The sequence below is a fragment of the Mastacembelus armatus genome, chromosome 7, assembly GCF_900324485.2.
Source record: "Mastacembelus armatus chromosome 7, fMasArm1.2, whole genome shotgun sequence".
NCBI lineage: Eukaryota > Metazoa > Chordata > Actinopteri > Synbranchiformes > Mastacembelidae > Mastacembelus > Mastacembelus armatus.
In genome coordinates, this window is record NC_046639.1 from 7787235 (window position 1) to 7814964 (window position 27730).

General features: G+C 43.8%; 1 protein-coding gene across 3 annotated transcripts; it reads right to left on the minus strand.

Moving 5' to 3' along the window:
* Window positions 1–283: 283 nt before the first annotated feature.
* iqsec2b (IQ motif and Sec7 domain ArfGEF 2b) lies at window positions 284–26865 on the minus strand. 3 transcript variants are annotated; one of them, XM_026333667.2, is made up of 14 exons: window positions 25052–26865; window positions 8645–8939; window positions 8175–8492; window positions 6844–7898; window positions 6587–6748; window positions 6338–6460; window positions 6069–6235; window positions 5534–5673; window positions 5258–5383; window positions 5049–5148; window positions 4795–4956; window positions 4410–4604; window positions 4149–4198; window positions 284–3838 (listed from the first exon to the last, which is right to left on the minus strand). In XM_026333667.2, exons 1-14 carry the CDS (start codon window positions 25513–25515, stop codon window positions 2657–2659), a joined length of 4539 nt encoding a protein of 1512 aa, XP_026189452.1. In that variant the 5' UTR covers window positions 25516–26865; the 3' UTR covers window positions 284–2656. The 3 variants fall into 3 exon arrangements, with proteins under 3 accessions (XP_026189452.1, XP_026189450.1, XP_026189451.1); XM_026333665.2 differs by lacking the exon at window positions 4149–4198 and having other exon boundaries at window positions 3689–3838; window positions 25052–25515; XM_026333666.2 differs by lacking the exon at window positions 25052–26865 and adding an exon at window positions 9104–10014 and having other exon boundaries at window positions 3698–4604.
* Between the last annotated feature and the right edge of the window lie 865 nt (window positions 26866–27730).

The following is a 27730-nucleotide window of genomic DNA, read 5'->3' on the forward strand; positions in this document are numbered from 1 at the left end:
AAAGTTTAGATTTTTTGTGCTTTGTTGTCACTTCAAATTTCACAGTTACTTTCTGATAAACGACAACATGGTCATTTTTATGTACTCAATAAAATGTAAAATCCTATGAAATTAACTTAAACCCAGTAACAAATGCCTTCATGTCGTTTGGTTACAAGGCCCCTCATAATCCCAGGTGGTCTCCACCCATGATAGATCATTAATGTTTTATACTAAACTTTATCTAATAATTAACAAATGGTGAAAATACACTTTAATGCCACAAGAATTACACACAGGCCACTTCACTGCAAGGACACTTTAATTTATCAGAAGCAATAAATATTATTCACATCTCAGGTCTCTATTCTTTCAGTACACATAATACACACACAAAGAAAAAAATTGAAATCATTTGTTTAAAATAATATCAATAAGTGCACTGACATATAAACATTTTTAGGCTTTAATTTATATGATGATAACTCATTCTCTCACCTTCAGTCTGAACTAATAAGAAAAGAAAAAGAAGTCAGTATTCCTTTTGGCCAACATCTCCTATCCCTCTCCACCTTTATATGTACATACTTACTAGCACTCACCTGAATACAGACTGGGAGTAGTTCATCCCATAGTTATGATAAGAAGCCTATGTATAGTATATTATATACATTCAGGTTTATACAGTACAATCTATTCAATAGGTGCAGATATATCCATGCAAGAAGAGTCAAAAGAGACACCATAAAAAGAAAAGGCTTGCAAACACATACTTATAAAATCTTCATTTGACATTCCTGACATTCTCCAAAAGCTCAACACAACACTTTTCTGAAAGATTTCAATATTATTTAATTTATTTATCTCTTTCTGCAGCTAGTTCCATAGATTTCTTTATTTTGTTCTCACCCGTTAATTCTCTCCTGATTCCGAATATATGTAGTTTTCCTTTACAGTAATTGGCCGCACTGAATGTAAATTATATCAGTGCTCAATCAACTTTAAAAACTGCAGTAGCAAAAGGGATAACACTTACACAAGGCCCACAGAAAAAAAAAAAACAAAAGAAAGGGAAACACAGGATGTACCTGTAGGCTTTTTTACATTCTTGTCATTTTTTTAAACAAGAAGCCCTCAGCAGGATGCCATGGCATCACAAAATGTTATAAGAGATTTCTAAAAGTGGCAGGAGAGGGCGGATTAGAAGAAGGCCATTTCTGACTTAAGACATCACGTGTGCAAAACCACAAAACCTCATGTAAAAGCGTGCTTCTTCAAAACATTAAAAAACACACAATGATTAAATCTGATGGCTGCAAGGAAGTGAACATAAGTGCCCTGTATAATTGTGATGGAACAACGTCATCAAAAATCTAAATCTTTTTCATGTTTAAACCTCCACAATACTGGGAGCCTAAAAAAAAATAAATAAATAAAATAAAATAAAAATCAAAACATTAACTTTAATCAATTCAAATTCAAGTTTTGTTTTTTTTGTTTTTTACCACATTTGAGAAGTGTAGCCCATTTGCTCACATCGAACAAATCAAAAAAGCAGGGGGAATGTTCAAATTAATTTTAACAAAACTACACCTCATTCATTATTTTCAACAATCAATAATATTAATTATTAAAAAGATGAACTCAGTGGAAACCATGGTATGATGGAAATATATCACACTTCACATATCGGAACACCCTCTGGTGGTTATGGCAAATTGAGGGAATTTATATGTGCATATACTCTCTATAACCATGTACAAAAATCTGCTGATACAATTAATCACTAGTCAAAACAGTTATTGGACAATATTCATCATACTCATCGCAGGTATATTATAATATCAATAAAACAGCAAGAAGCTTCAGAAACATTCAAAATATATTATTGATTGTATCGATAATTCCCATACCCCACAAGGAATGCATTATAAAGCCAGTTGGCTCCTGCTGACATATATAAAAGACCATTAAGCAAAAGACTGTCAGGAAACCGTGCACTGGTTTTAAAGTTTAAGACAAAGCAACATATCTGAGGTCTTCTTTAGAAAAAGAAAAGATGTCTGTCAGCAAAGCGGATACTGCAAGAATGGACAGGGACATCATGAAGCCAAGAAAATTATTGCAAAGTCAAGGGACATTTTTTGCAACTCTCTGCTGGAATGGATTTGGTGGTTTAGTCTTTATTTACATCCCCATGTAAGCAGCTGGATAAATATGGTCTCTGTTTTTCCTGTGTCACATTGTCACATCTTGGTACTGTACATGTAGATAGTCTCATATGGACTTCAAACAATGACAACTGATGCAATATACCTAGATATAGATTTAGTTTAATCCTAGATCATATGGCTATAAACTTTTTTGAGATTTTTTTTATGGAAATGTGTGGAGCGTTTGGTCATGTGGATGTGCATATATGTGTGTGTGTTTCTGTGTGCACAGTTTCGAAGGGTGTGTGCACATGCTGCTTTAACTCTAGCTATGCTTCTTATTTCCACCTACATATGTGGGAAACGCAGGTGAAAGTAACAGAGACGAAGCAAACTGCGTTTCCTCTTATCACTAGCACTGCTGCTGTTACTTTCTGTCCTGGCAGACTTGGTCCTAGCCCTAACCCTGCCTACCTCCTCAACTCTATCATCTGACCTGTGACCCCTGGAGCCCCACACCCTGCTCACACTACGGTACTTATCCGGTTGATAGGCTTGGATTTGGAGCTGCCCCCTGTACCTGTCTGTCCAGCACCCGTCACCTGTGGCCCCTGCTGAGGCTGCCCTGGGTGCTGGGGGGGGTGAGGGGAGAGAGGTGTAAGAGGGGTAAGGGGGGACGAAGGGGGGGGTAAAGGGGAGTGTGGTGGGGGAGGGGGGATGGAAGAGAGAGGAGGGTACTGGGGCAGATACGGGGCGGCGGAGGCTGCGTGATGCGCATTGACGGTAGCGGATGGCAGGTTGTGCGGTAGAGTGCCGAATATGAAGTGTGTTTGGTGTGTGTTGTGGCTGGCTGGGTGTGGTGTGTGCACGTGTCCGGGGTGGGTTTGGGAGTGTGCGTGGGGGTGCGGGTGGGAGTGAGACAAGGTTAATGGAAGTTTGGTACCAGGGCCGCCGCCCCCTCTGACAGAGTGTGTGGGCTGCACGTGGTACAGAGCGAACTGTGGGTTCTGGGAATGTTGGGAGAGAGGAGAAAGGGGGGGGGGACATCCCACCACCATGTTGGCGTAACGACCCGGAAGCCCATGCTGGGATAGCTGGGAGAGATGGGCCAGCTGCGGGTGCTGGGCGAGTGGTAGGCCAAGCGGTGGACGACATGGTAGCGGGCCTCTCTGTATAGTATGAGGGTGCACACCTTGTAAAGGAGGAGGGACAGTTTGGACGTGGTAGCGATGGTGATGGTAATATGGTGGTGGTGGCTGCACGGTGCTCGCGTGACAGTACTGTGCGTGCAGCGCCTGGATCTTGGAAGGTCCCCCTTCCAACTGGCACAGAGATGAAGGGGAGTGAGGAGGGGGCCCTCCCGTAGTCGGTGGGGGGACAGGTGCGGGGTAGGGTGGCCCCGGTGGAATGAGGGGCCCTGGTGGTTTGGCACGTTTGCTGCCAAACAGGGAACCCAGGAAAGAGCTGCTGTTGTTGTTGCTGCTCCCCCCAGTGCCGCTCCCCGCTCCTGCTCTCTCTACACTGCTGGAGACTCCCCCAACTCCTGTCCCAGCAGTGGTATTTTGCTGCCCCGGCCCACCCCCCACCCCCGTTCCGGGGCTCAGGATGGGGCGGTGAGGCCGGAAGTCTTCTGTTCCATAGCAACCAGGGACGACACCTGGCACTGGATAGCACTGGTGAGGCTGTGGACTGCTAATGATGGAGCCCTGGGAGGATAAAGTACCATCATGCTTTAGAAAAAATCATGGAACAGTTTACAACACAGCCCCTGTTCCCACTTTGATCATCATACACAAGAACTATTACTATCTGGAGGTGAAGGGCATGCTGAATGCGCGCAGTCGGCTGCAGGACAGACACATGGGAACACACTCACATGCATATACAAGCAAACACCATCAATATATGCACACTGTGCACACATGGAGCGTGCTTGGGAAAATAAAGGACCAGTTTGGGGAGATGCAGGTCTGTTAAAGGTTAGGGTTCCACAAATCTAATCTTACTGCAACTTACTTCCATGGTACTGTCCAAAGAACCAACACTGTTCCTGCGACCACGTTTCCCTGCACCCCACGAGGAAGAGCAAGGTTAGGAAAGAGCGGAAGATTGTAGTGTTTATTTACATGTGTTTTTGAAAAAGATAAGAACCGCAAAACCTGTGCTGAATATCAAGGAGAAAGAAGAATATGATGTAGCAATAGAAACAAAGAACAGAACCATTGTAGAAGCTCTACTCCCCAGCTGACTGAGGTCACTGAGGTTCTGTTGTCTCACCTGTCTCTGATAGGTCCCTGAGAGATGAGCTGAGCGCTGTGCGTTTCAGACCCTCACCCACTGAGCAGTTGTCATCAAAACTTGTCCTTCCCAGGCTGCCATTCACCACATCACTCTTCACACCTACACCTCCCCCAACTACACCTCCAGTCAGCAAGCTGGGCCGCATCACACCTTTCTGTTTCTCTAACTCCGCTGTAAATTCACACAGAGGGCGTAGGGGAATTTAAAATGACAAGACGACAGGGTGCAGAGAAGAATGAGCCATAAACCAATTAGAACAAGAATCTAACCACCTCTCCATTTCCTCACAGCCACTGGAGTTTAGGATTATGTGTTTTAAAAGTTACAGTTCACAGTAATGGCCAGTAGATGGGGTACTTACATTCAACTCTATATTTCTCCATTTCCTGCACTTCAGCAATACTCTCCCTGAGGTCGCTAACAAAGCGGGTGCGGTCTTGCTGACTGGGTGCCATAAAGACGATAAGAACCTTCCTGTCCCCTCCCAGGACTGCTGAGGTCAGCCGGATTCCATGAGGATAATCTGAGAGATGCAACCAGAGACACGTAAACCGGAGACTTAATCATCGTACTTAAAGAATAGTTAAAAACCTGAAAAGTGCACTGCTTTCTTACATGAGTTCTGGAACATGTGCACTTGCATCTCCACCAAAGGGAAAGATTGTCTGAAACTATAGGTCACTGAGGTTTTCTTCTTCTGGAAGATTTTGGTCACCTGGTGCACAACACAGAAAGGTATTTTTTTGTTTTTACAATGCCTTTTAACTGAACTATATTGTGGAAGCATCTACCATGTTGTGAAAAGTGATAAATGTGGGTCTTACCACAAGAAGGTCGTTAAAGAGGAAAACCTCACGTTGGTGCACCCCCGTCCTCTGAGGTCTGTTGGGGTCAGGGACCTCATAGAGCTGGCAGCAACACACCAGCCTACGATGTGGAAGGGACAGCACCTATATTGACAAATACAGTACAAATAATTGAATAAACGTTTGATGCCTTGTTCAGTTTTAAAATTGTTTACAACAGGATGCCCTCTTGTTACAGAAGCACTAATACATCTGAAAATATTATAAATTCACAGACTGTCCAAAGACTCTCACAGGCTTTTTGCCCACAATGACTCTCTCCACCGCCTGCACTTGGGACACATGGTCATCATTGGTCCGTAGCTCCCATTTCTGTATTCGCTGGTAGATCCCAACCAGCAAGTCCCTGGGTATATCCTGACCATTGTCCACACCTTGGTTGGAGACACAGAAAGAGAGGGTTTTAGGAGATAATGTTAATCAAAACTGTGCCATTACATTTTTGTATATTTGCAATTTTATAATCTAGAGGTTCCATGATTTTCATAACAAAGATAATCTGCACTGCTAAATATGTGTCCTACCCTTTGTTATTAGTAAAAGGCACTTTCATCATTGAACATTCTTCCATGTATTGTAATTTCAACAGGCCATCGTTATGCACACTTTTATCCAAATACAATATTTAAAAATCCCTTTACACAGTTGGAGTATAACTGCATGTCACATGTCAAAAGGGACTTTTTTACTGTCTGTAACTACTTGCCTAAATACCTGATATCTGTCATGAATGACGTGTATGTGGGTTTTTTTGTGTGTCTGGAAGCACCTCTCAAATTCTTGATGAAATCCTCTAGTTTCATCTTCCTCTCAGCTTTGACATTAGGACTGTACATATCTGTGTTGAGTAGGATTATGGCAAAGGCCAAGATGAAGATGGTGTCAGGGTTCTGAAACTGCCGGACCAGGGTTGGATTGCACACGCAGTATCTCTGACTGCATAAAACACAGACGCAACATGCTCAAGCAGCTTAAATTTGGCGTATCAGTTAGCAATGACCTGGGTTTCTCTCTATACTGTATCCAGCATGTACGAACCTGAAAGCTTCAATGAGCCTCTCCACTTTTTGGGCTTCTCCCTGAACTTTAATCTGCGCCTGGAACTTCCTCAAGGCATCATCCAGGTCCATACCTGAAAAGTCCATCTCATCCACCACACAGCTGAAATACACACAGCAGGTATTACAGTCTAATGTCTCTAATGCACAACATGTTAATATATGCTAATGACAATAACTATAATAACAAGCTTATAAATTCTATCAGGCTTTGCATTCCCATACTTACTCTAAAACATCTTTGTTGAATTGTTTTTGTCGGTTTCCCAGGAACTCTCCAATCATCTGCCTGCTGAGGCCCTTCCTCTCTAGGATGAAGCGAGCAATCCCAACTGGAGTGTCAGATACAAATCCTCTTTCTATCAGGTATTGGATCCCTTTCTCTGGCTTCCTACAGTCAACAGAAAGTGAACAAAAACGTTCCCACCAGTTTTACAAGAATAATTGTACAATAACCTATAAGCTACTCATGGTATTTGTCCTTACTTGTTAAAGAGGTTGAGACCTATGCGATACTGGCGTCTCTGCACCACATCACTATTGAAGGGTGGAGAGTCCCAGCTATGGCGGCTCTCTCTCTGGTAGGTCTGCTTGCCTAGAGGAGGCAGAGGCTCCCGCAGACTGTCCTGAGATGAGGAGCCCGAGCTGCAGTTTACTGTCTCATTGGAGTTTGTAGTGGAGTTGAGTGAGTCGTTGTCTCCATCAGAGCAGCACGGCTGCTCCAGACCTCCAGGGGGCAGAGCTGTAGAAGAGGAGGAGGACAGCGGGGTGGTGGGGGGCTGCTGAGGTGAAGAGGAGGATGAAGGTGTGTCAGGGTACTGATGGTGATGGATTGGATGGTGGTGATGGTGGTGATGAGTTGCCACCTGGTGAGGGATGTGTGTGGGTATGGGTCTGCCAGGAGCCCGGGTCTGACCCTGGGCAGCTGCTGTGGGGGAAGGGCGGGTGCCTGTGTTGGAGGAGTGTTTGAGGGTTCCCTGAGGGGAGCCAGTTCCGACCCCAGGCTCCTGCTCATACACCAGCTGTCTGCTCAAAGATCCCCGATCCGAACGGTCACTCATATCCACTGAGCTGTCACTGGGTGGCTCAATTGTAAGAAGAGGCAAATGGGCGCCGCGCAGACGATAGTCCCTGCACTCAGTACATGGGGTGCTGCGCCGACTGTTACTGCTGCCCCCTCCCTCAGTGTCCCTGCTGTCTTCACGCCCTCCAACACCACCACCAGGGCCCCAGTACTCTGTATCTGTGCTGCTGGGTGCCCGGTCGAGGGAGAGAGGGGAGGACGGCATGCCATCATCCATGTAAAGGGTGACGTCACTGTACGATGTGGCTGTACTGTCCCCATGCATACTGAGTCCACCTCCAGGCCCCCTGGCTCTTTCTCCCAACCCCCTTTGAGAGGAGGGGTTGCTGCTGCTGCTCCACACACACTCCCCAAAGTCTTCACTTATCCCTCCACCCTCTCTGCTCCCCTCCTGGGAGTCATCGCGACCCGCGCGGCAGGTAAGGGCGTCATCTATTGAGTCTGCTAAAGACTTCACCTAGAGGAAAGGCAAAGTGGGATAAGTTCCTTCCTACTTTAGCAATCCACATGTTAGAAAACTTGGTATTACAGTAAAATTATTACATGACAGACACAGATGAGTATTACAGTGGGTGAGCACATAAAATTCACTGTTAACAGTATGCAGCCCACTCCAAAATTACTGACAAAATTACTCTTAATATGCACTGCCTGTTTGTTTAAAGGGTCAGGTTTTGATTATGTTTTGCATTTCATCCTCTCTAGATAAAAAGAAAACTCATACTAGTGTTACCTGTTTGGAGAAGGAGTCCTCTAAGTGAGTGTAGTCTCCTGAGCGGTCTGCGTCAGGGGAGTGTGGAGGCCCTATAGCCACACTGTGGGTGAAGTTTGTCTGGGTTTGGGCCTGCTGTTGAGGCTGGCGCTCATCAAAGGAATACTGCAGTCTCATGTTGGACAGGATTATGCGGCGTGTCATGCGGCTCTCTGAGGCCGAGCTTCTGAGGCGCTCAAAGTTCTTGTTCATGCGATACTGTCTGAATGCCGTCTGTATGGTTTTAGCTGCTCTGCGACTTACGAAGGATCCGCCGTACTTCCTCTCCAACATCTCCACCTGGCAATGGGAAAATATGAGAAGTAATCAGAATTCTGATTATATATTCATGTTTTGCCCCCACAACATGTGTGCCCATGGCTTTAAGAAATGCCAAATACAAACATGTGCAAGACAAATCCTTGGACAAACAGTACCCTTAGCATTGATACCTTCTTATCCTGTAGATCTGTTGAGAGTTCATAGCTGTCTGAAAGGGCCTTGCATCTCTTGTTTTCCTCTTCCTCTTGCTTGCGGAGGGCCAAACTTGCGGGTTGGTGGCGTGTTCGTAGTGCCCAGGCCAAGCTGGCTGAGCTGGAGGCGGCCACACATGAAGGGCCTCTGGTGCCAGAGGGCGCGCTGCTGCTGCGGTCACTGTAGCGTTCTGAACCACGCAGGTAAGGCGTCTGGCTGAAAGAGCTGTCTTTGTGGGTGCCCGACTCTGGACACTGGGACTCCCCTTCCACACTACAGAAGAAAAGCAGCAGAAGTTGTTAGAATGAGTCACAAGTCAGTTGACAAAATATTGCACCAAACACACTTGGAAGTGTGGAACTGCAGAATGAATGATTAAGTTCAGTGTCATTGAATATGTGGAAGTACCACTGAAGAGATAACATGCAAGGACTTACATGTAGAGTTTAGAGCGCCGTGTAGCTAACCACCTTTTAGTGGAACTCATGGTCAACGAGTAAATGATATCGCCAGTAAATTGCTTCTAAACAGTGCTAAACTCCGAGACCTGACAACATTCCTTGTCTATGCAGAGAGCTGGTGATCCAACGGACATGATGGTCTCTGCCCTCTATCTCCTTCCTTTAATGAGTCTTAGAGAATGGGTTAATATACTACTATGTTTAGCCAAGCCTAGTAGTGGTTATGCAGTGCTTTTTCATGTTTTTCATTCTGTTGTTCTCTCTTTCAGTTATTCTGTATCCATGTGTGAACATGCAACAACGACAGGTTATTTTTAGGAATCACCAACCACTAAAACACATTCTTCTACTGCCACATATCAGTAACACCATCCTGACAGAAAAAAAAAAAAAAAAAAAGATTATGTTAGCAGCAGAGGTAACATAGCCACCTGCAGCTCACAATGAAATATCATGTGACAAAATCTCTCCTCCACATTCACTCTCTCAGTGTATTACGTAAAAGAAATAGCAAGCGTGTAATATTTGCAACTAAATCAGCAGTAAAAAAGGAATCAACATAGCAATAATTATGAAACGTCAAAGGATTCAAGTAAGTCCAGAAATCTTCCAGTGTCCAGTTCCGCACTTTTGCCCTTACAAAATCCACCTCGAGTCTGCGTTTAGGAGAACAACTACAGTCATATGTTTTTGCCCACATTTCCTGTTTCTGTTAGCCACACCCCATTCTGTCAGCTGTGTCCTGTCCCATAACAAAGCAGGGTCATGGATGTGAGCATTACAGTCAGCATATGAAATAGAAAATATTTGGTGGTAAAGCACTGCTTTAGTGGATTCTATTTTGCAAACAGTTTAGGCACCGCATCACATTTTAAGACATACGACAACAAGGTCAGCTAATGTCCTGCCTCCTTTCTTGAGTTGTCACTGTTCTACTGGATCACAGAGACTTCCTGTGTTAGTGTTTAGTTTGTAGAAACAAGACAAGAGGTGGGGGGGAGGGTGGTGGTTCTCAGGGAACACGGAAATAACATGGAGGTAATTTAATTTGTTACAGTGCTGATCTTGTAAGTGATACTGCAGAAATAAAAACACCACCGTCTGTTCCTATACCAGCACTGAGAATGTTTGGAATGGACGAAGGGGAAACCATGGGCTTTCAAAAGGACATCCTGTGCCTTCAAGTAACACATGGCCCTGCTAAATTATTGTTCAGTCTAACAGCTACACTGAGAACTCCACTGTGTTGCATAACTCAAGAGTCATGCATAAACCCAGTTATAAAAAGATCCAATTCTGACATCTACAGGAACGCTCACAGCTTCACAGATATGCTAAGCTGTACACATTTAACAGGAAATCAGTGGATTTGATACTGTTTACAAGGAATTCATCACATAACAAGCTTTGTTTTTTTTATTTTAAGCAAATAATTAAGAGCAACAAGTTGAAGCAAACAACTCCCCTTAAAATGTCCCCCCCCCCGGGCAGCATCATTTATCATTCCTCCTCCTCTGCTCCTTAAATAGAGAAACTGAGAAGAGGGAGGGGGTTGCTTGGTGACGGTTGCTGTGGGACCTTTGTGGGCGGTGAGGCAGTTGTTAGGATAAGAAGCGTAGTTGCCATGACAATCTATTGACTGTTATTACCACTGAGGTGGGTGTTGAAGATGCTCCACAGGTTGTGAATGACAGTCTACATAATACTTGTTTTGCTTTGAAAACAATTGAAACAACATATCTGTGTGGAGTGAGCCTTGTAAATATAGAAACTTGTGTTAGTTTGTCAAACCAAAGCCTGAATTATTCATATATATTTTTCATACCTAGTTAGATAGATAGTTTATTCAGAAATAATAATAATAGTTGTATATTGTGTTTAATGAACTGTATGAATAGAAATTTCTATCTTCTTCATAGCTGTCTGAAACAGCTCCTTTTCAGGAATGGAAACTAGCCACATGAGTGCCCCTGCACAGTGCCAACAGGTAGACACGGGGACTCAGCCTCTCTGTAACTTCCTGCCATCCACATCAGCAGGCACAGATGGTATTTTCACTCAACTGAGTCACAGAAACCTAAAATACATGCAATGCAACATTCAGGAGCCAAGGTCTGGTTTCATAAATTTGCCACTGTATATTAATAGCTCATTTTTACCTTCAGCTGTCATATTTTATAAAGATAATCACACAGAAATGACATTTTCTCTAGTGGACCAACTGTCTCGGAATCAGATATCAACTGGTCTGATTATGTGTCAGAATCCACATTGATTTTCATCTCTAGATGCAGTATGACCCATGCAAATATCACACATTTGGTTTTCTTCTAAGTATTCTTCTATGAAGGATTTACACATTGAGAGATACCTAATAAAGCTTTCCAAATTTAATGAAATATTTGAGACAAAATAAACAAATTTTGCTTTAGCGTTGTTTCTTTTCCCCTATGAAACTACCCGTTCCCCACCTCCAACCATGCATGCGTTAAAGAAGACTTTCATTTGCTGTTGCCTGCAGCAGGAACCAGGCAGTAATATACAGTGAGAGACAAGTTGAGGATGACATACGAGTAAAAAGTTTCTTGTATAAAACATGAGTGTGGCCATATCACAGCTGGCATCTCCACCTCATTATTTATGTAAGAAACCCTGTATTCCTGTTACACTGCCAGAGAGAGGTTCTCTCTAGAGTCTCCCTCATAAAGACTAGGACTAAGACTTTCACTACCTCCAACCATTTAATTGGAGATGAAACAGATGGTTGGAATCGTCTAATAAACAGCAGAGTGACGTTAACAGCGTTAAGAGAATAAAAGAAGTGGGCAGTAACTGACAAAAGCTCTGATGAGAGAGACTGAAAAGTGAATGGAGATTGTGCGGCGTGTGCTGTAAAGTACGTCAACTCCATGCAGCCCCCTGCCTTCTGTCCCTTGCTCATATAATATTGATGTGGTAACAACATGTGCATTCGTGTATGTGCGCCTATGAAAAAGACTGGCACTAGGTCCAACTGTGCCATCGAACCCACAGCAGGACATGGAGGCCACGGGATTAACCTCTTTGCTGCCTGCCACAGAGATGCCGATAATTGCATTGACCTACCTGCTGACTCATTTCCACCTCACTCTATGTAGTTACTGCTTCTCTTTCTAAGCTCTTCAGCGTTTTTGTCAATTTTACCAGTGTTTCCAAAGCTTATTAGCAAAAAAGCATAACATGGACTCACATATGGACTATGAGTGACAGTAGGAGCAGAGCAGCTTTTCAACAAAATCCCAGCTAATTACTTGGGTGATGTGAGATGTGATAGCATTTACCAATAATTTCAGAGCTTCAATTATAGGCAGAAGAGAGCACAGCGTTATAAATGTTCTCTCCACTGTGGAAATAAATCTGCTATAAGAACAATCAGTATGCTCTTTGTCACATGTGATCCCATCCTGCCCAACTGAAAGGAAACAATCAAAATCATTCATGGGTCAGACTGGAGCATTCCTCAGCCGCCAACACTCTTCAGCCACTTTGCTGTTTCAAGCTGTGAGCTTACCATCACACACATACACATACACACACACACACACACACACACACACAGTCTGAGCTCAGTCTGACTCTGTAGTTTTGTCAACTAAGAACTCAACTTCATGTTAAACCCAGGGCATATGAAGTCAGGCTACAGATGATAACGCAGTTGAAACTTGGCAGTAGTTTTTAAGCAGAAATTGATCAGATAATCTCTCGCACTGAAGAATGAAGAGATAAGTCTTCAGTGACAAATGGCATGGTTGTGATGTTTCTTTTTTATTTATTTGTCAAAGCCTCAATTTAAACAAACATGGCAAGTCTTTCTAAAAACATTTGTAAATATAGTTCATTTGCTTAACGGTTAAAGTAGTTTTTCCAAGTTGTGATTAATGTGCATTTTCTCGTCAATGCCACCCATGTCTGGCAGATTCTTCATACAGAGATGTCATCTGAACAGTATGTACACTATGTCATACAGGTAGCCCATTTATATTTCAGTTTCTTCACAAATGGTAACTTTTAAAAAACCCCATGTTGCACAAGCTGTGTACCTGCGATGACTCTTTCACATTTTACCTCCACTAAGTGCAAAGACTGAAAACAATCTACTGTACAAACCACATGTCAAAACCACAATATGAATGTAGTTTAAACTACCACACAGACACACTGGTGTAACCTCTCACTGGCACACAAACTACACGCTCTTTTGGGAGAGTTTTACAACTGAAAGATGAGTGAAAAAAAGTCGAGTTCTTACCATACTGCTACAGACAGAGAAAGGTCCCACACTAACTGGAGCAGCGTAATAATAAACACACCCTCTCTCTGACTCTCTCACTCATTTGCTTTCTTTCATACGCACACTTTCACATTGGCTCTTGTTCACCCTGCAAAGCTGTACAGGCTACATTCTTTACTGCATTTTGACGGCTATGAACTTCCCTTTAACCCTGCCCAGCCTCTCCCCTCCACCCTCAGCAGCATATGCACAGTCACTTTTATTACACAACACACGCACACACACAAAAAAAACAGCATTCCAGGTAATAACAGGAATGGATGAACAGACACACAGAAGAAGTGCAAGCATTTATTGAAAAAAAAAAGGAGAAGGTAAATATAAGAAACGTGTACTTTTTGTTTGTTTTGTGTTCATATCCCACTTCTGAGCCAAATGATGGGACACAGAGGTTAACCTTGATGCCTGTAATGTCGACATAGCAAGGACACAAGGGGAGTGTGTTGAAGCAGCTGAGCTGAAATTTGTTCATAATGGAAAATAAGACACAATGAGTGTCTTATGAAATAAGAAAAGAGAAAAGGATAGCTGTTAAAAAAATGTGTACGATATGACAGTATTGTCAAAAAAATTTTTTTGTAATACTTAAGCACTATGAATTCTGAATGTAAGTCAAATATACTTTCTGTGGTTAAACAGAGACAGGTTACACAGACACAAAGTAAATTTAAAACCATATTTTCCCCCCCAGCACCAGTAATATGCTAATGAGGTTACCAGCAATAGCAGATTACGTACTGTGTGTTTTGCAGGGTAAAGCATTAACAGTCAAGCATTATGTGCATCACACAATAACTATATCACTAAAAATAGAATTTCTATAATTAATTTTTGTGTGTTTTGTGGATGAATACTTGAGGTGGAGATGAGTGAGGAGCGTATCCACAAGCAGCATACCAACATGACTGAAAAACACAGCAACTACAGTGATAAATACTTTACATTGAAACACATCTTAAAAGAAAGAAATGAAGTGTTTACATGAACTAGAGATATTTATTTTGTTCAGGATCAACCTCTTCAAGAATATGAATAAACACAATAACAGGAAAATATTATAGGAGCGGTACAATTAACATGTTAAAGAAACTGCATACATTTAGATCATATATCAGCCTAGCTTCTCAGACATAATGCATAATGGCTGGGGAAAGGACTTTAGAGCAATTTGCACAGCGAGCACATCCGAACTGACATGACTCAACGAGTGGACACAGGATAAGCATGACTGTGACAGTAGTGAATAGACAAATGCTGATGCGTTCTGACAGCGTGATATGGCTGCAAGTCAAGAAATAAATAGCAAAGAATACAGAGAGAACACAACATCAAGATTCCTTAAAATGTAGATTAGCGCACAAACCATATGATACATGAATAAATCAGCGATCGCACACATACCTATTGTCACAAAAACATACATGCATTTGTTTGTTTTGTTTTTTTTCCTGTTAAAACGCAGCAAGACTTTGCCTGTTGTCTTTTTGTTACACAGTGAGGTCTCCATTTTCTGGCAGCATAAACTATGAAAGTCTTTTCACAGGTAATTTGGCGAGTGAGTCGTTGTGCGGTCAGTCACACCTCAGCTCAGCGAGAGGAGGGGCTGCTGCAGCCTGAGGCAGCGCAACAGAACTGATGGGCACCCTCATCCTCACCCTCCTCTCTTGGAAAGCAAGATGGGACAGGTGAAAACACAGAAAGATACAGAGGAAGGCAGACAAGAAAATTCAGAGAAAAGAAAAGAGGACAGTGAAAGAAAAAAAAACAACAACATGAGACAGAAAAAACAGCAAAAGCAGAAAGCAAATACTGCAGGCTGAATTTTATGTAAAATGGCCAAATAACAGGCATGCTTATTAACAAATGGCATTTCCTATACACTGGGAATATGGACAACACAGCTGTCTAATGCCATTAGATGGCAGTGTTGGAGCATCATGTACTGATGTGTATGAGAACATCATCAGTTGGAGGATAAATGAGGGAAGAAAAGAGGGTGAGAATTCACCAGGTTCACTTGTGACTCAGTCCACCTTGGTCCCACAGCTTATTGAAGATAACTGCTCCCTCTTGCTTTCTGTGAGGTGCTGTATGTTTTTCAAGCTGGTAGAAAGGCCTAACTCCAGTTATTAGTCACACCTGGGAGTGTTAGGAGACTGAAGCACAGGCTCTTAGGAGGGGGTGGGGGTGCAGGAGGAAAGCAGGTACATGGGGATGCAAAGAAAGTGATGGTGCCCACTGTTTGAGGGCCAGCTGGAAGTTACCGACAGGCTTTGGGATAGTTGCTGGTGACTTGTGAGCTTTTTTTGGGGGTTGAAGGGTGTTTTAATTTTTATTGTGTCGTACTCACTGTACTCAGGCCCTGCAGTGGCCCTTACCTGTCCTCCTGCTGTAAGCTTTGGTCAGTAGAGGGGCAGCAGTACTGATGGAGACTGACGAAGCTGTGAACGGTCAGACTGGTGGGGAACAGAGTGGAATAGGCAGCGCTGCTCGCTGCCGTAGGAGTGGTGGGAGCCGAGATGGGCTGCCCTGAGATAGACGATGGCTGGACACTGACAGGAAGGACCAGAGACAGACAGCACACACACATTGAGAAAGCAGAGAAACAGACATACAAACAGTCAGCACCAAAGCAGAAAGAGAGACAGAAAAAGAATTGCTTTTAAGCTGCACATGAAAAATTATAGAGTAGCAATGGCTGCACATGGAATGGCACATTAAAAAGGAGGACAGAGTGGCATGCATTTGCAGAAAATGCCAAAGGCAAGCTGACACATCTTTGAGAGACACATCCCCACAAACACAACTGGTTTCCTTAAAATCAACTCCCAGAAGATACGTCAGAGATGATTTATAAAGGAACACAAAGCAAGGAAAGAAGTCAGTTTAAGAAAAAAAAAAAAAACAAAAACAAAAAACTATATTCTCAGAGCCAGAATTTTGTTTAAGAAACTCTAGTGAATTATATAAAGTTCTATACTGGTCTACAGCAGAGTTCTTATGGGGCTCGACCTGTATGAAAGTTGGGAAAGCACTTTCTGTAATGCCTGCAAAAGTGCACATACATTATAACGCAAAACCCTCTCTGCTCCCTGTCTACTCTGGCTTAATTTAGAGATGTTCCATCTGCAGAATGTGAGTGAGAAGCTGAAGAGTGAGCAGTGGTTGAGATTAGCATGTAAATGGTTGGTTTCTGACTGGGGCCAGCTGCTGTCAAGGACACGCAGTCTCTCTGTCACCTTAGCAGAGAAATACTCTCAGAAAGCCATGGGACAGAGACGAGACGCAGGAAATAAGAGATTGCGGCATTTAACTGCTGCTGACCGGCTTGTTTTATGGCCAGCTGTGTTAGACAACCAAACAGTATTTAAGAAACAGTATATTTAGTTGAAAAGCAATATTGACATTAAAGAAACATTTCATTTAAAGCCACAAGACGTTCAAAGATATTCTATTTTCTTTCCATGAAAAGACCAAAGCAAAATAAAACTGATCCTGAACAAGCATTGCTCCATCATTGTCTAAAAATATTAAAACACATCAATGAGCCATTTAGGGTAATAGAATTCTTCATTACCGTGAACATGGGCACTATAGTTTATTTTGAGTCAAACCCACCTACACCATCCTGCTTGTAAATACTCAATAGTGCAACAAATCTGCTGCTAAAAATTTCCAAATATGTATTTATGCCTGTTTTAGTGATGTTCTCTGAAAACTAGTTTGCCAAGAAGTTTTAGGAAATTACTGAACCTTTTTTTTTTTTTTAAGAAAGTGAAATACATTAATGCTACTGCTAATCCTGTACAGTGTCACGATCCCAGCAAACACATAGAGGCAGACAACCATTCACACCCATTGGTAGTTCAAAGTCATTGGTTATTCTAACCTGCATGTGTTTAGGCTGTGGGGGGAAGCTGGCGTATCTGGAGAAAAACCACACACACACACACACACACACACACACACACACACAGGGAGAATATGCATACTCCACACAGAAAGACCCCAGGTTTGGATGCAGGTTCAGCAGTAACCACTCCACCACCTTGCTAGCTGCTTTAGTCAATATTTTTTATAATAATGATCTATCAAAGGGGGCTATTCAAAATGATGACCCTACAGAGAATTATCACTACAGAGAGTTATCACTGCAGCAACGCGTAGCTTTATGGAGATTTGTCTTAGTATTGTTTGGCTGTGCAGCTGTAACTTTCACGGTTTTATTTCAATCTCACTGCTCTCATGGCATCATTTTCAGCAGATACTGTTTGCAACTAGCTGCTGAATATAAAGGAGCACTTAACAGCACTTATTCCCCCAGGAGCTTGTACACACCAAGAACAGAGCTAAAAGAGAGCAAATATTAGACTTATATTTGACAGGTGGCCAGAAACTGTTTGTTAACACATTTACCATATTAACTTAAAAGGTGATGAACTGTTAATGTGTTCACAACTTGTTACAGCTGCACATAAGTGGCCAAAAAAACAAAACAAAACAAAACATACAAAAAAAAAAAAAAAAAGCTATTGCAAATTAAAAGATTTCTCTCCTGCAGTAACAAATGGAGTGGGGGTTGAGAGCCACAGACAGGGAATGAAAGAAAGGGTAAGAAATACTAAAGGACAGATTAATAATAGTGTTAGTTTTGGTCTTTTTATGCACTTTATTGACTGCAACAAAAAAAAAAGTAGAATATCCCCAGCCTTCTTTAATTCCACTGATCATATAATCTGAAATGCAATTCATGTTTGACAGCATTTCACAGTGACACTGTCTTCTGAATGTGAAGACACAAGGCCAGCACAGTGAACAGCAAGAGTTTAAGAGGTTCAAAACAGAAGGGAATAAGAGTGGCAAAAATGAGAGTGTTTAAGGGTATAATCATGTAGGCGGAGCGCGCATTTGCTTAGAGCAGATGATAAAAAGTTCCAATTAAATGAGAATAAGCTGTCAGTGGCTATTTTAACAGCAGTGTGTGGAACAAGAGCTCCCTGTTCATTCCTATTTATAAAGATTACACAGAGGTTAGAAGTCAGCGCCTTGATGAGACAATGTTCAGGTTTAATTAACAAGCAAAGATCCTATATTGCCAAATATCCTGACAAGATGTGACCGCCATCTTGTTAATTCCTCTTTATTTGGTCTCTATAGGACAGAGAAGCTAAATATTCTCCACAAATGAACCCTTTGACCTGTTTTTCTTTCAATGGGGATGAGAACACAGGCAGGGGTGCTGTTATGTAAGCCTGAGCTTGTACACACTGTGGTCCAGCACTGCCAAGATTTGTATTTCACCAGCAGTAACTAATGCCTCCTGTTGAAAGTATCCCCTGTGTGACAAGTGTTGACAGGTTCATTTGGGATCCGAATTCTGCCTCATGAGCAGTTATGCCTGAATCCCCGAGTGCCATGAAAAACATACGCGCGCACACACAATGCTCCAATCATCCTCCCCCTTCTTCTACTCCTCCATAGAAAACCAAAACACACATACTACCCACACACTCTTAGTATGCATTACTCTCTCGTTCTGTTATTGGCAGGGGCACACAGAATAACAACATAATAAAAAGAAGAGATCAAGATTTGAAAAAAGCTGCCATAGGTCAAAAGATTAGTGAAGAGCAGAGAGGGCACCGGAAGTCCAGGCTGAAAGGAAGCACAATGCATTGGGAGAATGAGTGAGGTGGCATGTATTTAAAGCAGTGAGCTGACAGAGGCGTGAGGCAGGAAGAGGAGTGGGAGGAGAGAAAGCTGCATGAGAGTGGGAGAGGTTGAGTATGGAGGAGGGCAAGGGTGAAAGCAATCAAGAGAGGAGGAATGGAGGGGAGAATGATGGAGTGGGGAGGAGGAATGTGAAAGGGAAACAGGATGAGGAGTGATGGTGATTGCTGGAATCAGTGTTTCCTCGACACCGATGCCATGACCCAGCAGTGCAGGGGTGTCAGTGTGTAGGTGAGTTTATGTATAGTTGAGCAAGGAGAGTGGGAGCAAGGCTTACATGCCGTGATCACAGGAAGACATCATCTGTTATTCTGTGGCAGGTTTTTCTGTACGTTCACACACAACAACAACCGTAAAACAGCCTACATTCAGAGAGCACTTCCATTTACATCCACGTAGTTTGTCACGGTAATACTTCGATAATCTGACCGTCCAATTTAAACACACTGTGTGCCACTCCACTGTGAGCCATTTGTTTTCCAGCATTGTCTATGAAATAAGAGTGTGGGAGCGCACTGCGTCATCCCACCTCCAGCATGTGACCCACCTGACTCCTGCTGACAAAGATGTTTGATAATCACACATGCACCGTTGTAGCCTAAAGTTAAGCATGTTTTTAATACACATCCCCCCCCCCAACCCCAACCCCAACCACCAGCTCTGCCACAAGCAGTGCCCCCTCCCCAGCTTTCCATCGCGAGGATGAGTCTCCTGCTGCTTGGCAACAGTGCGGGCTGCATGTGTGGGTGTTTGCGGTTGAGTGCCAGGCGAAAGCACTGGCAAGGAGGGGCACAGTTACAGTTACGACTCAACACACACCGGGCACCTGCTGTACCCTGTGACTTTGTGTTTTTTGCACACCGCAGGTGTGTGTGTTTGACATTGATATGTGATATAATATGATTTGCCTGGTAAAGAACAATTACACTTTGTTTAAATGCGATGTGGGAGACACAGAAGGAGTAATTCAAGAAAACTGTATCCCTGCAGATCAGCGGGGGGATAGTCTGAAACAGATCTCAGTCATGAAGCATGACTAAATGTCTGTGGTTGCCTGCCAGAGAATCCACATCGCAAGGTGAACCTGTGACCTGTGACAAATAAATCGCTGAAGCACTCAGCTGTCTTCAGTATATGTCCGCTGTCCCCATCAAGCCGTCATTCAATCCTGCTTCTGTCTTTCACCCTGCTCCTGCACCCACTCCTACCCTCTCTTCTTTCACTTCTCTCCATCTCTATTCTGTGTCTCTCGCCCACAGAGTTCTTCACAGAAGAGCTCACAGCGTTCCCACGGTAACCAGTCTCCCTTTTCTGCTCCACAGAACGTGTGCATGAGTGTTTGACAAACATCCTGCCTCAAAAGTGCCACTCATCAGGGTTTGAACGGTAAAGGCAATGAATAAAGTCACAGTAACAGCTGGGAGAAGACCATGGACGTGCACCTGTGTTCATCAAATGCTGACCACAGTGATGTTTAACCCCCGTGATGAATGGACACCAGGCTTAGCGTTCTGCCCTCCTCGCTAATAACAAAGCAAGACCGCTAATCTCTATGTTAGATTACCACGACTGTTGTTCGGACACAACTGTTACATGCACGCAGCTGCCACTTAAAAGGAAGCAAGAGAGGCAGCTCCACAGTGAGGGGGGAGCAAGAGGAAGGCAAAAAGGGGAGGAAGTTGTGCCAAGATCAGGATATGTAGCTGTCCCTCCCCCACACCGGGAGGTGTACGGAGAGAGAGAGTGGATGGAAATGCAATATCGTAACTGCCTTGAGGACGGCTTTACAGTTTCCACAGCAACTACAATATATCTCTCACAGCACTCTGGATCCAATGACATTTCACCTCCTATGAAAAACTTTATATCACAGCTACAGTAGTTACTTCTCCCACCATTTCACCAAAGTCAGCTCAGATGGCATACGCTGACAGACGGTGAATGAAAAATAATTGTAGGCGTGAGAATGAATGACAGAGGCAAGGTCATGCATCCAGGGTACCTGAGATCGTGCATAGACTGATTGATTGTAGCATAAACGGAACAATTTCCCATGAGCTTTTATTCTGTCACAAACCAGTCCGCCTGCTGAGATGTTGCCACATCTACTTGTTACTATACATTATAATGCTACTAGGCAATGTATACTGCCAAGAAACTGTTCAAAACAGATGAAACGTGATACCACCAACGAAACTGTAAAACCTGTAAATCCTTCTTCCTTTATGTGTCATACGCATAATCATGAAAAAACAAATGTGTGGGTGAATTATGCATAAACTCCCGGGTTCCTCACTGTGCCGAACGTGAGCGCCTGCAGAGACGGCCAAGGCCACTGGTCAGTCTGCTCCGGGGATGAAATGCAGGCGCTTGGGCCACTGTTGCTTGAAAATATGTGTCAGTGCACACGCTCTATGAAGCCACGAACACTCACTTCGCTCAGAAATGGTGAGTAGAAGGCAAAAAAACACCACCCACATACACTTGCCTCCCACACGCACATCCATCATTTAAATTTACGTCAAGCCTAAGCTGCATCACTGTAATGATTAGCGGTTTTGCGATATTTTAATTCTGGCCCAAAATTACGCATTGTTTAACCCACTACGTATCCCAAAATAGAAAATAAAAACAAGAGCGAGAACAGTGGCTGCAGCTTCACTGTAGTTCTAGAAAGTTGTGGTGAGTCCAGAGAGAATACATTACCTCCCATCACATCACATAGACTGTTTGGAGCAGGTCAGCACAGGCTCCGCTGAGCTTACCCACACATTTGCCTGGAGGCTAGTTCATTTCTCTTAAGTTGCATCTGCACTATCTTAGCAACTATATGGTGTAAAGTGCTTCTTGCTTAAAATACTGCATACCACAAGCTCATAACTGGTTATTAACATAAAGAAAAAAATATCTAATCTGGAAAAATGACAATGTGCCTAAGTTAAAAGCAGGAAAAAACGGGTTAGTAAAGAGGGTAAGAGAAAGAGAACGGCACAAAAGTAATTTCTGCAGCTTCTCTGAGTCATAACTGCAGCAGTGGGAAACTGAAACAGCGAGGGGGAGAGAGCAAGTGTGTGTGTGTGTGTGTGTGTGTGTGTGTACGTGGGTTATGTGAGAGAGAGAGATAAAGAAAGAAAAGGAGAGGGAAGGGTGGAGTGGGGGTTGTAAAGGGGATGGGGTTATGTGTAGTGGAGTTTCACAAAATTTGCAGATTAAGGTCCTTGTGAAACTAAAGCCCATAACTGTTCCTCATATTTCCCTAAACAGAATTAATGTTGATTTCAAAGAGAGCGGAGCACATGCCCACAGTGTCCTGCTAGGAGAGGGAGGCAGATGGAGCGATGATGGATCACACAGATGAACAGAGGCACAAGCACCTTCATGGGGCCCTCTGGAGCTTGTGAACGCTCTCACCGTGACATTGACAGCAAAAGTGAAGAAGGGAGAAGATAGCTCACCTCTCTTGCCATTCTATAATAATACTGCTCTGAGTTTCAGCACCGCTGGGGCTGTCATTAAGACCTCTAGGTGCCCTCTCGCCCTGTGAGCTGCACAAGCACAGCTGCCTGTATCCACCACATAATGTCACCCATTCAGTGAGAGCTGTTTCATCATCATAACACGACAGCTTGTATGGCAGCCGGCAGGGTCACATTAGCTGTCTAATAATGGATGTCCCAGGTGATATCCTTCAGCGCACGCACACACACTCACAAAAAGACACACCTATCGTAACACATGTACGCTCCGTGGCAATTATCACCCCTGGGTCAGTGTTAATTATACTCTGGACACACTAACTAATCTCTGGTGCAGTCTGTCTGTTCCTCCTTCCCTCTTTCACACATTTTTGTACACACACACACACACACACACCAGCACATACATTAAATTCAATAAATAGGCTCGTACAATATGCACTCACATGACCTTTCCCGAAATAACAACAAAAAACATCTGCTGCACCTAACTGTGGTAATGCCCTCAGCCCTGCAGCTTCTCGAAGAAGGGACTTGACGTCAAATATGAGTTTGCCCCCCCAAGGCCCCCAGACTCACATTGTTCACACTGCCATTAACAGAAGGACAGGGTAGCATTTGGTACAGCTGTTTATGGCACACCGCTGGGAGAAAGAAGAGGAGCGACTTTGTGTTGATGCAGTTGCTTCACGCATGGCTAAAAACGGGGGCAGTTTTTTTCAGTTTCTTCGTCCGAAATGAAAAGTGTGTGTTATGTGAGGCACAGAGAGCACAGGGCAGAGATGAGGACTACTGCTGGAGGAACCAAAGCTAATTGGACAAAAACAAAGGCAGCTCTCTAAGCCTTGCCTTCTTTGGCCTAGGATACCCTCTCATCTCTCCCTCTCGCACACATGCCCTGTTGACAGATGGCAAATCAGTGTGTGTGTTCCACCTTTTCTCTTTTAGACTGAGGCATGCTGAGTAAGGTCGCTCAATCACTTTCCCCCTTGTCATCTTTCTCCTCTCTCTATCCCTCCCCCTCCACGCCCTCCTTACCTTCCCTCTGTCTCTTTCTCTGATTGCAGCCATATATAGAGAGTCATGGACACTAACAATGAAGAAATTCAAGCCTGTATCTGATCCATAATCAGAGGAGAGGGTGTGACCCAAGCTAACAGGCCAGCTGGGTTAGACTGAGTCACAGCCAGACAGGGACAATATGGCTCTACTGTGCGGGTGACTCCTTTATTAAATGTGACACTTCATATGATACGCTTGTCTGAGTCTAGATCCAAAGTCAGCTACAACTGCTACAGGCGATTACCAAGGGAAGATCAGCAAGATCTACATTTGCAATTCATTGCTGTATTTAACACCCACATAAATAAATAATATGTGCTTCGGTCTAATGACTAAGTCTCACCCCAGGGATGATGGGAGGGGTTCACAGAGGCAGACAGCACCGGAAAATGCAGTTGTAATTGATAAGTGATTTGGTGTAGTCTGAATCAATCACTGATAAGTTGAGCGGGACTGAAGAATTAATCAGAGTAAAATTCAGTAACAATTACTGAGGTGGTTGTGCACAAACAAATGCCATATGCACAAGGACTAACGGTTTCTGTCACTAAGATTGAAACAATGTATTTCACTGTGCACTTTCTCACATGAATTGCTGCCTACTCACAAAGCTTAATGCTTCCAGAACAAAACCAGCTCTATCCATGTGTGTGTGTGGTAGAAAGTAAATGGAAGGACAGATGCATTTGTTTGCCAAAGCTGTGTTTGTAGCACTCTAACTTCAGGCCAGCCTTGAGTTTTGACTCCCTCTTTAAGACCAACCAGCCTACAGGTCAGAGTGAAGAGGAAAAGAAAAATACACTGTGGATTTTTTTTCATAGAAAAAAGTTTTGCTGGTCTAGAAATTTCCGATCACCATAAAAAAGCCCCATAACCCATATCCTGCCTGGTTTGGAGTTTTCCTCGGCATACTCCTATGCCACACCTACATCCTGTGATCATTACGTAAATTAAACCCTCTGCAGGCAAAATTAAATGCACTATGATGCAATAGACGCCTAGATGACTTATCACTCTACCCATAATCCTCCAGGAATTTGCATATTTCCTCAGGGTGGTGTATTAAAATATTCCACCTTAGTCCCATTAATGTGTGAATTATCTCTGATGATTAGAAGAGCTGCAGCTCTGTACAGCATGTCATTATATGGGCTTAGCATACAAATGCTCTGTCACACCTAATGTATTATGCAGACTGTAGTCGTTGCTATAATTTAATGCAAACTGGACAAGATCACTCCCATTCCTGACATTCCTGTCACAAAGCCATACTCACGCAGAAGAATAAAATAAAAGATGAGGCTTCTGTGCTAGAAGAGAACTTACTTCCTGCGTAAGGTGGAACTAGTGTTGGTGTCTGTGCTGTCGGTCCGTTCGAGCCGATCTCGCTCGGTAGTGGAGGAGCCACAGGACAGACCTCGGGTCAGCCTGGTGTGGGTCCTCCTCTCCCTGCTCGGGCCTGGAGTTGTGGCTGATCCAGCGGTTGTCTGGGTTGTTGAGGGGCTACCGTTCCCACTGCTGCCAGCAACACTGCCGCTGCCATGATGGACGGGAAGGGACAGAGGCTGGCTGTGGTTGTGGTTCTGCTCCGGGGTGTCCGAACCAGGTGTCCGTGGGCTGCGTTCCTGCCTCAGGTCCTGGTTCTCCTGGCTGACCCGGTCCAGCTGGCCCTCCAGCTCCTCAATGCGCCGGCGCTGGGTCTCCAGGAGCTTGGCCTGGCTCTCGATGATGTTGTTGAGCTCCAGGAGGTACTCCACTGCCCGGTTGGGGCTCTCTGGGCTGGTCTCCATACTGGGAGCCCTGCCTCTAAGGTTATGACCACCACCAGCCACCACCACAGTTTTGACCCCGTGGGGTCGAGATCCACCCCCCCCCACCAGCCCTGATGAGTGGGGGGGAGGGAGGGACCAACAAAGGCCCTGGTTAAGATGAACTATGAGCTTCAGAGGGTCAGAAACAGTAAGTCAGTGATTTAAAGGTTGAGAATTTCAGGGTGACTACATATCCCCACAGCTGAGGGCAGAAATGAGCATTATAGCATCTTAATAGCCATTAAAAATGTTGCAGTGCCGAGAAGAGAGTTTAGAGTGTAAAAGGAAGTTTGAGACACAGAGGATTGTCTGATTTACTGAAGTCACAGGCATCTTGTCAGACCATGCCAAATCAGCACGGAGCAAAGCAGGAGTCTGGGGCCTCATGATGTTCATTTGACTAAACAAAATCTTTCTAAAACTGAGACTGGCTCCAGGAGGGAGGAACAGAAGTAAGCCTTTTCTAAATGAGGCTTTCAAAGATGTGTAATAACCTTCGGCTTGTCTTAAAGACTCTGACAGGAATAAGTAGAATATTATGTATCCACTGACCTATGACATATCTTGCTCGACTACTTTAAGAGCTGCGGTGTTACCTTTTACTTAATTGACCACTCCTTAGCCTCCTGGACACAAAGGGGAGGGGGGAGAGGGGGGACAGGGGTAAAGGGGGGAGGGCGGGGAGGGGCTGACGTTAGTTGTGATGTTCCACTTATTATCAGGCACTGTCAATCATTACATAACACATAAAATTCTGCTCCCTCCCACGTTGAATATCCCCGCGGTCTATCATTGTCGCTTTCAACCCATGGTTCGATGCGTCTTTAGAGCGCATGAAGTAAGCAGAAGTAGCCTCCAAAGTTCATTCTTGAGGTCCAAATCCTCCCCTGTGCTCACCAAAAGCTACATCCCAGAGCTTTAAATTTAGACTCGTTCCCAAAGTGTGCGTCTCTGGGCTTTTTCATCCAACAGTAATGCAGAGTTTACTTCCACGTCACGCATTCACAAAGACTGAGCTTGGAGATAAAACTTGACACCTTTTAAGGGCCAACAACGATCCGAAATGTTTTTGAGAGTCCGAAAGTCTCAATAGGCTTCACCGAATCTTTTAAAAGCGTACTTTTCGCTTTGCTGCTTTCGATCCCGATGGGAATCGGTCTGGGAAAAAACAGGTGGAGGTATTTCCTACTTATCTGAGACGAGTTCCGGGTGTGTCAGGTCGGTAATCCATGCAGGAATGTTGCGGTGAATCTTCGCGGTGGCGCAGAAACACACCAAGGTTTCGCTCGTTGTGCATGTGATCTGCAGCAAAGTGTGCGTCTTTGCCTCTGGAGCGCATCACCGTCGAGTTAGTCAGAATGACGAGCCACTTCCGGCCACAATTTTCAAATTAAAAAATAATAATAAAAAATTAATCGGAATGACTTGGAAGGAACCAAGTAAAATTAATATTAACGTTTTATTATTCTGTCGTTAACACAGTCTGCATGGTCTTTCATGACATCACAAATACATAGCCAGATCCAGAGCAGGTACATTTTGAGACAATGCTACAAAAAGAAAAAAAAACGTTATTGGTTAAAGATTGTTTTTGTAGAATAAATACATCGGGCACGCGTGACATTTTATTTTGAAGGTAGGCTACAGTTCCCCTTTCGTTTTGTATCTTTTGTTGTAGCTTTACGCACTTCAAGAACCCTGTTGAGCGCCTATAGATCCGGGGTAGACATGTAGAAAACAATCCCTATAACATAGGTAGGCTATAGCGCATAATATTCATTTCCGGATATGAAGTAGTTCGAGCAGCTGAAGTCCACTTCTAAAGTCCCCTCCTGCAGCTGAAGACGCAGCAGTGCTGCTGTTACTGTGGTATCTTTTTTGTCTGAGATGAACAGAAGGATGCGGCTTTGGACAACATGAGAGGAAGACATGCAGTGATTATTAGAAGATGAAGGCCTTGGAGCCGTGTTATTTTTAGTAGTAGTACTTAAGTGCCCATATTTGAACAGAGACACTATAAATCCACCCGCTCCTCTCTCTGTATAATTGCCTCTCTCGCCGAGGCTGAGGCTGCTGTACAGCACAGGAAACTAATATTAGACTGAGTGGTGATGCCTCGTGGAAAATGTGAAATCCCTGTTCTTGCAAAAAGCAGATTAAATAATTGATCTGTGGGAAATTATCAGATTTTTAC